General features: G+C 36.4%; 1 protein-coding gene across 5 annotated transcripts in view; it reads left to right on the top strand.

Moving 5' to 3' along the window:
- Positions 1 to 17,132, top strand: part of ldb2a (LIM domain binding 2a) — a 233,687-nt gene that overhangs the window by 175,433 nt on the left and 41,122 nt on the right. For 3 of the 5 annotated variants that reach the window (XM_061891680.1, XM_061891676.1, XM_061891677.1), the window contains 2 exons: positions 6,136 to 6,259; positions 15,764 to 15,819. In XM_061891680.1, coding sequence (XP_061747664.1) covers positions 6,136 to 6,259; positions 15,764 to 15,819 — 180 coding nt within the window. The remainder of the gene's footprint in view (positions 1 to 6,135; positions 6,260 to 15,763; positions 15,820 to 17,132) is intronic. The other 2 variants (XM_061891679.1, XM_061891678.1) reach the window with 1 other exon arrangement.

The following is a 17,132-nucleotide window of genomic DNA, read 5'->3' as shown; positions in this document are numbered from 1 at the left end:
TAGACTGCAATATGATGGCAGTCACACATAAGACATACATGTAGACTGCAATATGATGGCAGTCACACAAGATATATGTGACGACTGCATTATGATGGCAGTCACACATAAGAGATAAGTGTAGACTGCAATATGATGGCAGTCACACATAAGAGATACGTGTAGACTGCAATATGATGGCAGTCACACATAAGAGATACGTGTAGATTGCATTATGATGGCAGTCACACATAAGAGATACATGTATACTGCACACCTTCCTCTCATGTAGTTACACACCTTCCTCACACGTAGTTACACACCTTCCTCACACGTAGTCACACACCTTCTTCACACGTAGTTACACACCTTCCTCACATGTAGTTACACACCTTCCTCACACGTAGTTACACACCTTCCTCACATGTAGTCACACACCTTTCTCACATGTAGTTACACACCTTCCTCACATGTAGTTACACACCTTCCTTACACGTAGTTACACACCTTCCTCACATGTAGTTACACACCTTCCTCATAAGGTAGTTACACACCTTCCTCACACGTAGTTACACACCTTCCTCACATGTAGTTACACACCTTCTTCACACATAGTTACACACCTTCCTCACATGTAGTTACACACCTTCCTCACACGTAGTTAAACACCTTCCTCACACGTAGTTACACACCTTCTTCACACATAGTTACACACCTTCCTCACATGTAGTTACACACCTTCCTCACACGTAGTTACACACCTTCCTCACACATAGTTACACACCTTCTTCACACATAGTTAAACACCTTCCTCACACGTAGTTAAACACCTTCCTCACATGTAGTTACACACCTTCCTCACACGTAGTTAAACACCTTCCTCACACGTAGTTACACACCTTCTTCACACATAGTTACACACCTTCCTCACATGTAGTTACACACCTTCCTCACACGTAGTTACACACCTTCCTCACACATAGTTACACACCTTCTTCACACGTAGTTAAACACCTTCCTCACACGTAGTTAAACACCTTCCTCACATGTAGTTACACACCTTCCTCACACGTAGTTAAACACCTTCCTCACACGTAGTTACACACCTTCCTCACATGTAGTTACACACCTTCCTCACATGTAGTTACACACCTTCCTCACATGTAGTTACACACCTTCCTCACATGTAGTTACACACCTTCCTCACATGTAGTTACACACCTTCCTCACATGTAGTTACACGCCTTCCTCACACGTAGTTACACACCTTCCTCACACGTAGTTACACACCTTCCTCACACATAGTTACACACCTTCCTCACACGTAGTTACACACCTTCCTTACACGTAGTTACACACCTTCCTCACATGTAGTTACTCACCTTCCTCACATGTAGTTACACACCTTCCTCACACATAGTTACACACCTTCCTCACATGTAGTTACACACCTTCCTTACACGTAGTTACACACCTTCCTCACATTTAGTTACTCACCTTCCTCACACATAGTTACACACCTTCCTCACATGTAGTTACACACCTTCCTCACACATAGTTACACACCTTCCTCACACGTAGTTACACACCTTCCTCACATGTAGTTACACACCTTCCTCACATGTAGTTACACACCTTCCTCACATGTAGTTACACACCTTCCTCACATGTAATTACACACCTTCCTCACATGTAGTTACACACCTTCCTCACATGTAGTTACACGCCTTCCTCACATGTAGTTACACGCCTTCCTCACACGTAGTTACACGCCTTCCTCACACGTAGTTACACACCTTCCTCACACATAGTTACACACCTTCCTCACACATAGTTACACACCTTCCTCACACATAGTTACACACCTTCCTCACACGTAGTTACACACCTTCCTCACATGTAGTTAAACACCTTCCTCACACGTAGTTACACACCTTCCTCACATGTAGTTACACACCTTCCTCACATGTAGTTACACACCTTCCTCACATGTAGTTACACACCTTCCTCACACGTAGTTACACACCTTCCTCACACGTAGTTACACACCTTCCTCACATGTAGTTACACACATTCCTCACACGTAGTTACACACATTCCTCACACGTAGTTACACACCTTCCTCACACGTAGTTACACACCTTCCTCACACGTAGTTACACACCTTCATCACACGTAGTTACACACCTTCCTCACACGTAGTTACACACCTTCATCACACGTAGTTACACACCTTCCTCACACGTAGTTACACACCTTCCTCACACGTAGTCACACACCTTTCTCACATGTAGTTACACACCTTCCTCACATGTAGTTACACACCTTCCTCACACATAGTTACACACCTTCCTCACATGTAGTTACACACCTTCCTCACATGTAGTTACACACATTCCTCACACGTAGTTACACACCATCCTCACATGTAGTTACACACCTTCCTCACACGTAGTTATACACCTTCCTCACATGTAGTTACACACCTTCCTCACATGTAGTTACACACCTTCCTCACATGTAGTTACACACCTTCCTCACACGTAGTTACACACCTTCCTCACACGTAGTTACACACCTTCCTCACGTAGTTACACACCTTTCTCACATGTAGTTACACACCTTCCTCACACGTAGTTACACACTTTCCTCACACGTAGTTACACACCTTCCTCACACGTAGTTACACACCTTCCTCACACGTAGTTACACACCTTCCTCACACGTAGTTACACACCTTCCTCACACGTAGTTACACACCTTCCTCACACATAGTTACACACCTTCCTCACACGTAGTTACACACCTTCCTCACACGTAGTTACACACCTTCCTCACACATAGTTACACACCTTCCTCACACGTAGTTACACACCTTCCTCACACGTAGTTACACACCTTCCTCACACGTAGTTACACACCTTCCTCACACATAGTTACACACCTTCCTCACACATAGTTACACACCTTCCTCACACGTAGTTACACACCTTCCTCACACATAGTTACACACCTTCCTCACATGTACTTACACACTATCCTCACACGTAGTTACACACCTTCCTCACACGTAGTCACACATCTTTCTGACATGGTCCCACGGCAGGGGGCGTGGCCAAATGCCGTCTCTCCAGCTGGATGTTGGACCATCAGGTGTTGCTAGGCAACAGCATCATGGCCGCAGCGTGGAGGAAAAGTGGGATTGGAATGTTGGGACTAACTGATTACACAAACTGATACACAAGTCAAATGAAAAGTAAAAAAAACAGGATTTGCTTTAGTGGCACATGACATAAATAATATTAATAATAATAATAAACAAGTTCCTCCAAACTGTTTCATGAAGACACATTTGTTGTGTATTTAATAACTTCATTCAGCACTTTTATGATTTTATTTTGAAAGGGAGCACTTGTTCTGTAATCAACTTATTGTTTAATGGACGACATATTGATTTATTTCTGTATTGATTACATTTTTTTATTTATTTCTGTATTGATGTCATGTGTATTTATTCATTTATGTATTGATTACATATTTATTTATTTATATATTGATGACACGCATTTATTCATTTCTTTTATGACATTTATTTGTTCATCTATTTATTTGTCTGTATTGATGTTATATGTATTTTTATATTTCTGTATTGATTAAATGTTGTTTTATTCCTTTATTGATGACATATTGAATTGTTTCTTTATTGATGACATATTTATTTTTTACTGTATTGATGTCATATTTATTGATTTATTTCTGGATTGATGTCATATTTATTTATTTCTGTATTGATGAGATAATTAATTATTTCTGTATTGATGTCATATGTATTTATTTCTCTATTGGTGTCATATTGATTTCTTTATTCCTGTATTGATGACATATTGATTTATTTATTTCTGTATTGATTACATATTTATTTATTTATATATTGATGACGCACATTTATTCATTTCTTTAATTATGACATATTTATTTATTTCTGTATTGATGACATATTTAATTATTTATATATTGATGACGCACATTTATTCATTTCTTTAATTATGACATATTTATTTATTTCTGTATTGATGACATATTGATTTATTTATTTCTGTATTGATTACATATTTATTTATTTATATATTGGCTCGCATTTATTCATTTCTTTAATTATGAGATATTTATTTATGTATTGATGACATTTATTTATTTGTTTCTGCTTTGATGACATATTGATTTATTTCTGCATTGATGAAATATTACATTATTTCTGTATTGATGACTTACTTATTTATTACTGTACTGACGTCATATTTATTTATTTATTTATTTATTTCTGTATTGATGACATACTGATTTTTTTCTTTATTGATGACATACTGATTTATTTCTGTATTGAGGACTTATTGATTTATTTCTCTATTGATGGCATATTTATTTATTTCTGAATTGATGAAATATTCCTTTATTTCTGTATTGATGACATAATTCATTATTTCTGTATTGATGACACATTTATTTATTTCTGTATTGATGACATAATTCATTATTTCTGTATTGATGGCACATTTATTTATTTATGTATTGACGACATATTTTTTTTTCTGTTTTAATGACATAATTCTGTATTGATGACATATTTATTTATTTCTGTATTGATGACATAATCCATTATTTCTTAATTCATGACACATTTATTTATTTCTGTATTGATGACATATTTACTTATTTCTGTATTGATGACATATTTATTTATTTCTGTATTGATGACATATTCCTTCATTTCTGCATTGATGACATATTTCTTTATTTCTGTATTGATGACATATTTACTTATTTCTGTATTGATGACATATTTACTTATTTCTGTATTGATGACATATTTATTTATTTCTGTATTGATGACACATTCCTTCATTTCTGCATTGATGACATATTTCTTTATTTATTTCTGTATTGATGACATATTTACTTATTTCTGTATTGATGACATATTTACTTATTTCTGTATTGATGACATATTTATTTATTTCTGTATTGATGACATATTCCTTCATTTCTGCATTGATGACATATTTCTTTATTTATTTCTGTATTGATGACATATTTACTTATTTCTGTATTGATGACATATTTACTTATTTCTGTATTGATGACATATTTATTTATTTCTGTATTGATGACATATTCCTTCATTTCTGCATTGATGACATATTTCTTTATTTATTTCTGTATTGATGACATATTTACTTATTTCTGTATTGATGACATATTTATTTATTTCTGTATTGATGACATATTCCTTCATTTTTGCATTGATGACATATTTATTTATTTCTGTATTGATGAAATATTTTTTGTATTGATGACATATGTATTTATTTCTGTATTGATGTCATATTTATTTATTTCTGTGTTGTCATATTTTTTTATTTCTGTATCGATGACATACTGAGTTATTTCTGTATTTTGAGGACTTATTGATTTATTTCTGTATTGACGACATAATTCATTATTTCTGTATTGATGACATATTTATTTATTTCTGTATTGATGACATATTTATTTAGTTTTATGTTGATGACATATTTTTTTTTAAATTAATTGTCATTTTTATTTTGTTCTGTATTGATGACATATTCCTTTATTTCTGTATTGATAAAGGAATTCATTATTTCTGTACTGGTGACATTTTTTTTATTTCTGTATTGATAACAATTCATTTCTGTATTGATACCAATATTTATTTCTGTATTAATGACATATTTCATTATTTCTGTACGGATGACGTTTTTCATTATTTCTGTGTTGATGACATATTTATTTATTTCTGTATTGATAACATATTTCATTATTGCTGTATTTATTACATATTTCGGTATTAATTATATATATATTGATTTTCGTATGGATGACATTATTTATGTATTATGACATATTTAATGCACTCTGTATTGATGACATATTTCCTTATTGATGACATGTGTATTTATTTCTGTATTGATGACATATTTCATTATTTTGTGTCTTGCTGACATATTTCTGTATTGATGACATCATTCATTATTTCTGTATTGATGACATCATTCATTATTTGTGTGTTGATGAACATTGTTTTATTCCTGTATTGAAGACACATGTCTTTATTCCTCTCTCCTCTCTTGGTTCCAGTTGTGTGTCATCCTGGAGCCCATGCAGGAGCTCATGTCCAGACACAAGACCTACAACCTCAGCCCGCGGGACTGTCTCAAGACCTGCCTGTTCCAAAAGTGGCAGAGAATGGTAGCGCCGCCAGGTAAGCAGCCAACACTTCCAAACCTCATGTTCCTCTCCGGTCCTGTAGGGGGCACCAATGCACCTTCAAAAGGTTTTGTTTCACCACGGCTCCACCTGCTGGATCTGGTGGGTACTGCCTACATGTATCTCTTATGTGTGACTGCCATCATATTGCAGTCCACACGTATCTCTTATGTGTGACTGCCATCATATTGCAGTCTACATGTATCTCTTATGTGTGACTGCCATCATATGCCAGTCTACACATATCTCTTATGTGTGACTGCCTTCATATTGCAGTCTACACGTATCACTTATGTGTGATTGCCATCATATGCCAGTCTACACGTATCTTTTGTGTGTGATTGCCATCAAATTGCAATCTACACCTACCTCTTATGTATGACTGCCATCATATTGCAGTCCACACGTATCTCTTATGTGTGACTGCCATCATATTGCAGTCCACACGTATCTCTTATGTGTGACTGCCATCATATTCCAGCCTACATGTATCTCTTATGTGTGACTGCCATCATATGCCAGTCTACACATATCTCTTATGTGTGACTGCCATCATATGCCAGTCTACACGTATCTCTTATGTGTGATTGCCATCATATGCCAGTCTACACGTATCTTTTGTGTGTGATTGCCATCATATTGCAGTCTACACCTACCTCTTATGTATGACTGCCATCATATTGCAGTCCACACGTATATCTTATGTGTGACTGCCATCATATTGCAGTCTACACGTATATCTTATGTGTGACTGCCATCATATTGCAGTCTACACATATCTCTTATGTGTGACTGCCATCATATTGCAGTCTACACGTATCTCTTATGTGTGACTGCCATCATATTGCAGTCGACACATATCTCTTATGTGTGACTGCCATCATATTGCAGTCGACACATATCTCTTATGTGTGACTGCCATCACATTGCAGACTACACGTACCTCTTTTGTGTGACCGCCACCGTACTGCAGTCTACACAAATCTTTTGTGTGTGACTGCCATCATATTGCAGTCTTACAAGTATCTCTTATGTGTGACTGCCATCATATTGCAGTCTACACAAATCTTTTATGTGTGACTGCCGTCATATTGCAGTCTTACACGTATCTCTTACGTGTGACTGCCATCCTATTGCAGTCTACATGTATCTCTTATGTGTGACTGCCATCCATATTCAGTCTTACACGTATCTCTTATGTGTGACTGCCATCATATTGCAGTCTTACACGTATCTCTTATGTGTGACTGACATCATATTGCAGTCTTCACACAACTCTTATGCTTGACTGCCATCATACGATAGTCTTCATGTATCTCTTATGTGTGACTGCCATCATATTGCAGTCTACATGTATCTTTAATGTGTAGCTGCCATCATGTTGCAGTGTACACGTATCTCTTATGTGTGACTGCCATCTATCGTTCACGCTTATCATGACACCATGTACCAAATAAAATAGCTTCGAAGTCGGTAAGCACAACCAGAATTATTCCGCAAAGGGTTATAAGGTGCGCTGTTGAATTTTGAGGGGGGAAAAAGTGATTTTAAGTGCACCTTATAGACATGTTTCACATCATGGCTTAATTCTTCTGATATTTGTTTGCCTTAAAGAAAGCTGTGGCCCCTCAGGTGTGTGAAGTGAATCAGTATTCGGGGCCACTCTGGGAGTCGTGCGGTGATTGATGTTCCAAAGACAATTTCTTAAGCCGCCAGATGCAAACCAGGGTTCTTTTTTATTTATTTTTATTTATTTATTTAATTTTTTAGCGTTCCGTTGTAGGAACATCAATTTCCAGCAATGCCTAGCAAGGCGTGACCAGATTTGACACACACACACACACACACACACACACACGAAAAAAAACAAGAGTGGGAGACTTCAGGCCTGCGTGACTTTAATTAAGACCAGACCAGCTCCCCGGTGTGGACGCTCGCTGCTGGAATAAAAAATAAAAAAAATCCAACCCTCCCTGGATCAATTGAAACAACGTTTAAACATTAACTCCATTTTTTCTTGGCCTGGTTTTGACTCTATATTACTAAAGACCTACTACAAAATCACGAATCAAAGATCCTCTATATGACAGGTGTTATGTTTCTAAAGACCTACTGCAAAAAACACTAGTCAAAGATCCTCTATATGACAGGAGTTCTCTGTTTCTGAAGACCTACACAAAAACACTAATCAAAGATCCTCTATATGACAGGAGTATTCTGTTTCTGAAGACCTCCTGCAAAAACACTAAACAAAGATCCTCTACAGACAGGAGTGTTTTGTTAGTAAAGACCTACTGCAAAAACACTAATCAAAGATCCTCTATGTGACATGAATGTTATGTTTCTAAAGACATACTCCAAAAATAGAAAATCAAAGATCCTCTATATCTGACAGGAGTGCTCTGTTTCTACAGACATACTGGAAAAATACTGGTCAAAGATCCTCTGTATGACAGGAGTGTTCTGTTTCTACAGACATACTCCAAAAAAAATCATCAAACATCTTCTATATGACAGGAGTGTTCTGTTTCTAAAGATCAACTGCAGAAACACAAATCAAAGATCCTCCATATGACAGGAGTGGTGTGTTTCTAAAGACCAACTGCAAAAACACTAACCAAAGATCCTTTATATAACCAGAGTGTTCTGTTTCTAAAGAGCTATTGATGAAACAATAATCAAAGATCTTCTACATGACATGAGTGTTCTGTTTGTAAAGACCTACTACAAAAACACAAATCAAAGATCCTCTATATGACAGGTGTTATGTTTCTAAAGACATACTGGGAAAAACACTAGTCAAAGATCCTCTATATGACAGGAGTTCTCTGTTTCTGAAGACCTACACAAAAAAATACTAATTAAAGATCCTCTAAATGACAGGAGTATTCTGTTTCTGAAGACCTGCAAAAACACTAATCAAAGATCGTCTACAGACAGGAGTGTTTTGTTTCTAAAGACCTACTGCAAAAACACTTGTCAAAGATCCTCTATACGACATGAGTGTTGTTTCTAAAGACATACTCAAAAAAAATAATAATCAAAGGTCCTCTATATGACATGAGTGCTCTGTTTCTAAAGACCTACTGCAAAAACACTTGTCAAAGATCCTCTGTATGACAGGAGTGTTCTGTTTCTGCGGACATACTCCAAAAAAAATAATCAAAGATCTTCTGTATGACATGAGTGTTATGTTTCTAAAGACGCACTCCAAAAAAAAAAAATCAAAGATCCTCTATATGACGGGATTGCTCTGTTTCTAAAGACCAACTGAAAAAACACTAATCAAAGATCCTCTACATAACCGGACTGTTCTGTTTCTAAAGACCTATTGTTAAAACACTAATCAAAGTTCCTCTACATGACATGAGTGGTCTGTTTGTAACGACCTACTACAAAAACACAAATCAAAGATCCTCTACAGACAGGTGTTATGTTTCTAAAGACCTACTGCAAAAACACTAGTCAAAGATCCTCTGTCTGACATGAGTGTTCTGTTTCTAAAGACGTACTCCAAAAAAAAAAAAATCAAAGATCTTCTACATGACAGGAGTGTTCTGTTTCTAAAGACCAACTGCAGAAACACTAATCAAAGATCCTCCATATGACAGGAGTGTTCTGTTTCTATAAAGACCAACTGAAAAAACACTAATCAAAGATCCTCTATATCACCGGAGTGTTCTGTTTCTAAAGAGCTATTGATAAAACACTAATCAAAGATCCTCTACATGACATGAGTGTTCTGTTTCTAAAGACCAACTACAAAAACACAAATCAAAAATCCTGTAAATGATAGGAGTGGTGTGTTTCTAAAGACCAACCGTAAAAACATTAATCAAAGATCCTCTATATCACCGGAGTGGTGTGTTTCTAAAGACCTACTGCAAAAACACTAATCAAAGATCCTCTATATGACCGTAGTGTTCTGTTTCGAAAGACGTACTGTAAAAACACTAGTCAAAGATTCTCTATATGACATGAGTGTTCTGTTTCTAAAGACCTACTCCAAAAAAAATAATCAAAGATCCTCTATATGACAAGAGTGATCTGTTTCTAAAGACCTACTGCAGAAACACTAATCAAAGATCCTCCATATGACAGGAGTGGTGTGTTTCTATAAAGACCAACTGCAAAAACACGAATCAAAGATCCTCTATATCACCGGAGTGTTCTGTTTCTAAAGAGCTATTGTTAAAACACTAATCAAAGATCCTCTATATGACAAGAGTGATCTGTTTCTAAAGACCTACTGCAGAAACACTAATCAAAGATCCTCCATATGACAGGAGTGGTGTGTTTCTATAAAGACCAACTGCAAAAACACGAATCAAAGATCCTCTATATCACCGGAGTGTTCTGTTTCTAAAGAGCTATTGTTAAAACACTAATCAAAGATCCTCTACATGACATGAGTGTTCTGTTTGTAAAGACTTACTCCAAAAAAAAAAATCAAAGATCTTCTATATGACAGGAGTGGTGTGTTTCTAAAAACCAACTGCAAAAGCACTAATCAAAGATCCTCTATATCACCGGAGTGTTTTGTTTCTAAAGAGCTATTGTTAAAACACTAATCGAAGATCCTCTACATGACATGAGTGTTCTGTTTCTATAGACCTACTACAAAAACACAAATCAAAGATCCTGTATTGCAGTTGTTATTTTTCCAAAGACCTGCTGCAGAAAAAAAACACTAAACAAAGATCATCTATTCGACAGGGGTGTTCCTTTGCGTGACTTTAATTAAGACCAGACCAGCTCCCCGGTGTGGACGCTCGCTGCTGGAATAAAAAAAACAACGTTTAAACATCAACTCCATTTTTTCTTGGCCTGGTTTTGACTCGCCAGCTTTTTTTTTTTTTCCCTGCCATTCTTCTGCCGCCTGGAAGCTGCTTCTTGCCATCCTGCCTGGAAGGAAGTTGTCGCCGTGCTCAGGCGCTGATAACTGTGGTTTTGGTTTTGTTTTTGTTTTTTTGGGATTCAGGAAGTGAGTCCAGTGCGTCACCAGCGCACGATAACACAAAAGTGTGACAATAGTCTTTGAGCGCACATCCGTCAAAGTCAGAAAATACAACGAGGAAAGATGCTGATAAGGGCAAAATCTTTGTTTTCCTTCTGGTCGTTCATGTTTGTGCAGGAATCTCCACTCGGCCGTCACACACAACAACACATAAAGCAACACACATTTCGTCAAAGATCATCTATATGACAGCCTTGTGCTGTTTCTGATGTCCTGTTACAAAAACCTTGGTCAAAGATCATCTATATGACGAGAGCTTTCTGTTGACATGCTGCACAAACACTCGTCAAAGATCCTCTGTATGACAGGATTGTTATGTTTATAAAGACCTACTACAAAAAAAAAATCATCAAAGATCTTCTATTTGACAGGAGTTTTCTGTTTCTAAAGACCTACTCCAAAAACACTAGTCAAAGATCCTCTATGTGAGAGGATTGTTGAATTAATAAAGACCTACTGCAGAAACTCTAATCAAAGATCATCTATATGACAGGAGTTTTCTGTTTCTAAAGACCTACTGCAAAAGCTCTAATCAAAGATCATCTATATGACAGGAGTGTTCTGTTTCTAAAGACCTACTCCAAAAACACTAGTCAAAGATCCTCTATGTGACAGGATTGTTGAATTAATAAAGACCTGCTGCAGAAACTAATCAAAGATCATCTATATGACGGGAGTGTTCTGTTTCTAAAGACCTACTGCAAAAACACTAGTCAAAGATCCTCTATGTGACAGGAGTGTTGAATTAATAAAGACCTGCTGCAGAAACACTAATCAAAGATCATCTATATGACGGGAGTGTTCTGTTTCTAAAGATCTCCTGCAAAAACTTGAATTAGAGATCCTCTATATGACAGGAGTGGTGTGTTTCTGAATACTAACTGCAAAAACACTAATCAAAGATCCTCTACATGACAGGGGTGTTCTGTTTCTTAACACCTACTGCAAAAAACAATCAAAGATCATGTATATGACAGGAGTGTTTGGTTTATAAAGACCTACTGCAAAAACACTAATCAAAGATCCTCTACATGACAGGGGTGTTCTGTTTCTTAACACCTACTGCAAAAAACATTAATCAAAGATCCTGTATATGACAGGAATGTTTGGTTTCTAAAGACCTACTGCAAAAATACTAATCAAAGATCCTCTATATGACAGGAGTGTTTTGTCGATAAAGATTTACTGCAGAAACACTTAGAATGCTCCTGTCATATAGAGGATCTGTGATAAGTGTTTCTGCAGTAGATCTTTATCGACAAAACACTCCTGTTATATAGAAGATCTTTGATTAGTGTTTTTGTAGTAGGTCTTTAGAAACTGAACACTCCTGTCATATAGAGGATTTTTGATTAGTGTTTTTGCAGTAAGACATTAGAAATAAAAAATTCCTGTCATATAGAGGATCTGTGATGTTTCTAAAGACTTACTGCAAAAACACTAATGAAAGATCCTCTATACGACAGGGGTGTTCTGTTTCTAAAGACCTACTGCAAAAACAGTTGTCAAAGATCCTCTATATGACAGAAGTATTTTGTCGATACAGATCTACTGCAGAAACATTTATCACAAATCCTCTATATGACAGGAGTGTTCTGTTTCTAAAGACCTACTGCAAAAACACTAATCAAAGATCCTCTATATGACAGGAGTGGTGTGTTTCTAAAGAACTATTGCAAAAACACTAATCAAAGATCCTCTATAGGACAGGAGTGTTCTGTTTCTAAAGACCTCCTGCAAAAACAATCAAATATCCTGTATATAATACAAGGGTTTCCCTTTCTAAAGACCTACTGCAAAAACACTAATCAAAGATCATTTATATACAGGAGTGGTGTGTTTATTAATGCCAACTGCAAAAACACTAATCAAAGAACCTCTATAGGACAGGAGTGTTCGGTTTCTAAAGACCTACTCCAAACAAATAATCAAAGATCCTCTATATGACAGGAGTGTACTGTTTCTAAAGACCTACTCCAAAAAATATAATCAAAGATCTATTATATTACAGGAGTGGTGTGTTTCTAACGACCAACTGCAAACACACTAATCAAAGATCCCCTATATGACGGGAGTGTTTTGTTTCTAAAGACATCCTGCAAAAACTTAAATCAAAGATCCTGTATATGATAGGAGTGTTCGGTATTTAAAGACCTACTGCAAAAAAAAACACTAATCCAAGATTCTCCAAACGACAGGAGTGTTCTGTTTCTAACGACCAATTGCAAAATCACTAATCAAAGATCCTCTACAGGACAGGAGTGTTCTGGTTCTAAAGACCTACTAAAAAAAACACTAATCAAAGATCCTTTATAGGAGGGGGTTGTTCTGTTTCTAAAGACATACTGCAAAAACATTAAACAAAGATCCTGTATATAACAGGAGTGTTGGGCTTCTAAAGACCTACTGCAAAAATCACTAATCAAAGATCCCCCAAATGAAATGAGTGTTCTGTTTCTAAAGACTTACTGCAAAAACACTAATCAAAGATCCCCCAAATGGCATGAGTGTTCTGTTTCTAAAGACTTACTGCAAAAACACTAATCAAAGATCCTCAATATGACATGAGTGTTCAGTTTCTAAAGACCAACTGCAAAAATGTTAATCAAAGATCCTGTATATGATAGGAGTGTTCGGTATTTAAAGACCTACTGCAAAAAAACACTAATCCAAGATCCTCCAAATGACAGGAGTGTTTTGTTAATAAAGACCTACTGCAAAAACACTAATCAGAGATCCTCTATATAACAGCAGTGTTCTGTTTCCAAAGACCTACTGCAAAAACACTAATCAAAGATCCTCCATATGATAGGAGTGGTGTGTTTCTAAAGACCAACTGCAAAAACACTAATCAAAGATCATCTATATCAAGAGATTGTTATGTTTCTAAAGACGTAATGTAAAAACACTAATCAAAGATCCTCTATATGACCAGAGTGTTCTGTTTCTAAAGAGCTACTGCAAAAACAAGAATCAAAGATCCTCTACATGACATGAGTGTTCTGTTTTTAAAGACCTACTGCAAAAACACTAATCAAAGATCCTCTGCATGACAGGAGTGTTCTGTTTCTTAACATTTCTGCAAAAACATTAATCAAATATCCTATATATGACAGGAGTGTTGGGTTTCTAAAGACCTACTGCAAAAATACTAATCAAATATTCTCTATATGACAATAGTGTTCTGTTTCTAAAGACTTACTGCAAAAATACTAATCAAAGATCTTCTATATGACAGGAGTGTTTTGTTGATAAAGATCTACTGCAGAAACACTTATCACAGATCCTCTATATGACAGGAGTATTCTTTTCTAAAGACTTACTGCAAAAACACTAATCAAAGATTCTCTATACTACAATAGTGTTCTATTGCTAAAGACTTACTGCAAAAAACACTAATCAAATATGACCTATATGACAGGAGTGTTCAGTTTCTAAAGACTTACTACAAAATCACAAATCAAAGATCCTCTATATGACTGGTGTTATGTTTCTAAATACCTACTGCAAAAAACACTAATCAAAGATCCTCCAAATGACAGGAGTGTTCTGTTTCTAAAGACCGATTGCAAAAACACTAATCGAAGATCCTCTTCATGACAGGAGTGTTTTGTCTCCAAACACCTACTACAAAATCACAAATCAAAGATCCTCAATATGACGGGTGTTATGTTTCTAAAGACCTACTGCAAAAACACTTGTCAAAGATCCTCTATATGACAGGAGTTCTCTGTTTCTGAAGACATACACCAAAAACACTAATCAAAGATCCTCTAAATGACAGGAGTATTCTATTTCTGAAGACCTCATGCAAAAACACTAATCAAAGATCCTTTACAGACAGGAGTGTTTTGTTAATAAAGACCTACTGCAAAAACATTAATCAAAGATCCTCTATATGACATGAGTGTTGTTTCTAAAGACCTACTCCAAAAAAAATAATGAAAGATCTTCTATATGACAGGAGTGTTCTGTTTCTAAAGACCTACTGCAGAAACACGAATCAAAGATCCTCCATATGACAGGCGTGGTGTGTTTCTAAAGACCAACCGCAAAAACACTAATCAAAGATCCTCTAAATAACCGGAGTGTTCTGTTTCTAAAGAGCTATTGCTAAAACACTAATCAAAGATCCTCTATATAACCAGAGTGTTCTGTTTCTAAAGAGCTATTGCTAAAACACTAATCAAAGATCCTCTACATGACATGAGTGTTCTGTTTCTAAACATCAAAGATCCTGTATATGACAAGTGTTAATCAAAGATCGTCTATTCAACAGGGGTGTTCGTTTTCAAAGGTCCAACTCACTCATACTGCAAAAAACTCCTCAAAGATCCTCTATAAGACAATAGCATTCTGTTTGTTGTATGGACCTAGTGGGGAAAAAAAAACCCTTGTCAAAGATCATCTATATCAGGAATGTTTTGTTTGTAAGTCCTACAGCAAAAACACTAATCATAAATCCTGTTGTCTTCCTTCCAGCTGGACACCCGCAGAACTTCAAAACAGAAATATTCCCCACCAATCACAAAAAAGGTATCTTTTCTCCGTCAGATAGTGGGAAAATATGTGTGTTAGCATGGATGCTAATAGCAGGCCAACACACCTGAATGTGTGTTGCTAAAGTGCTAACTCACAGTGATAAATGAATGCATGTTGCTAAAGTGCTATCTCACAGTGATAAATGAATGCATGTTGCTAAAGTGCTAACTCAAAGTGATAAATGAATGCATGTTGCTAAAGTGCTAACTCACAGTGATAAATGAATGCATGTTGCTAAAGTGCTAACTCACAGTGATAAATGAATGCATGTTGCTAAAGTGCTAACTCACGGTGATAAATGAATGTGTGTTGCTAAAGTGCTAACTCACAGTGATAAATGAATGCGTGTTGCTAAAGTGCTAACTCGCAGTGATAAATGAATGCGTGTTGCTAAAGTGCTAACTCGCAGTGATAAATGAATGCGTGTTGCTAAAGTGCTAACTCGCAGTGCTAAATGAATGCATGTTGCTAAAGTGCTAACTCACAGTGATGAATGAATGCATGTTGCTAAAGTGCTAACTCACAGTGATAAATGAATGCATGTTGCTAAAGTGCTAACTCACAGTGATAAATGAATGCATGTTGCTAAAGTGCTAACTCACAGTGATAAATGAATGCATGTTGCTAAAGTGCTAACTCACGGTGATAAATGAATGCGTGTTGCTAAAGTGCTAACTCACAGTGATAAATGAATGCGTGTTGCTAAAGTGCTAACTCACAGTGATAAATGAATGCGTGTTGCTAAAGTGCTAACTCGCAGTGATAAATAAATGCGTGTTGCTAAAGTGCTAACTCGCAGTGATAAATGAATGCATGTTGCTAAAGTGCTAACTCACAGTGATGAATGAATGCATGTTGCTAAAGTGCTAACTCAGTGATAAATGAATGCATGTTGCTAAAGTGCTAACTCACAGTGATAAATGAATGCATGTTGCTAAAGTGCTAACTCACAGTGATAAAACACAGAACACATTTGTCATTAATGCATGTTGCTAAAGTGCTAACTAATAGTGATAAAACACATCTGCATGCATCGTGATACCGCCCCTTGTATCCGTCTGTATGCATTATGATACTGCCCTTCGTATCCATCTGTATGCATTATGATACTGCCCCTTGTATCGGTCTGTATCCATTATGATACCGCCCCTTGTATCCGTCTGTATGCATTATGATACTAACCCTTGTATCTGTCTGTATACATTATGATACCGCCCCTTGTATCAGTCTGTATGCATTTTGATACCGCCCCTTGTAACTGTCTGTATGCATTTTGATACCGCCCCTTGTATACGTCTGTATGCATTAT

This window comes from Nerophis ophidion, linkage group LG29 (assembly GCF_033978795.1).
Source record: "Nerophis ophidion isolate RoL-2023_Sa linkage group LG29, RoL_Noph_v1.0, whole genome shotgun sequence".
Lineage (NCBI taxonomy): Eukaryota > Metazoa > Chordata > Actinopteri > Syngnathiformes > Syngnathidae > Nerophis > Nerophis ophidion.
Note: the sequence above shows the minus strand (reverse complement) of the source record. Positions and strands in the feature narration are given on the sequence as shown.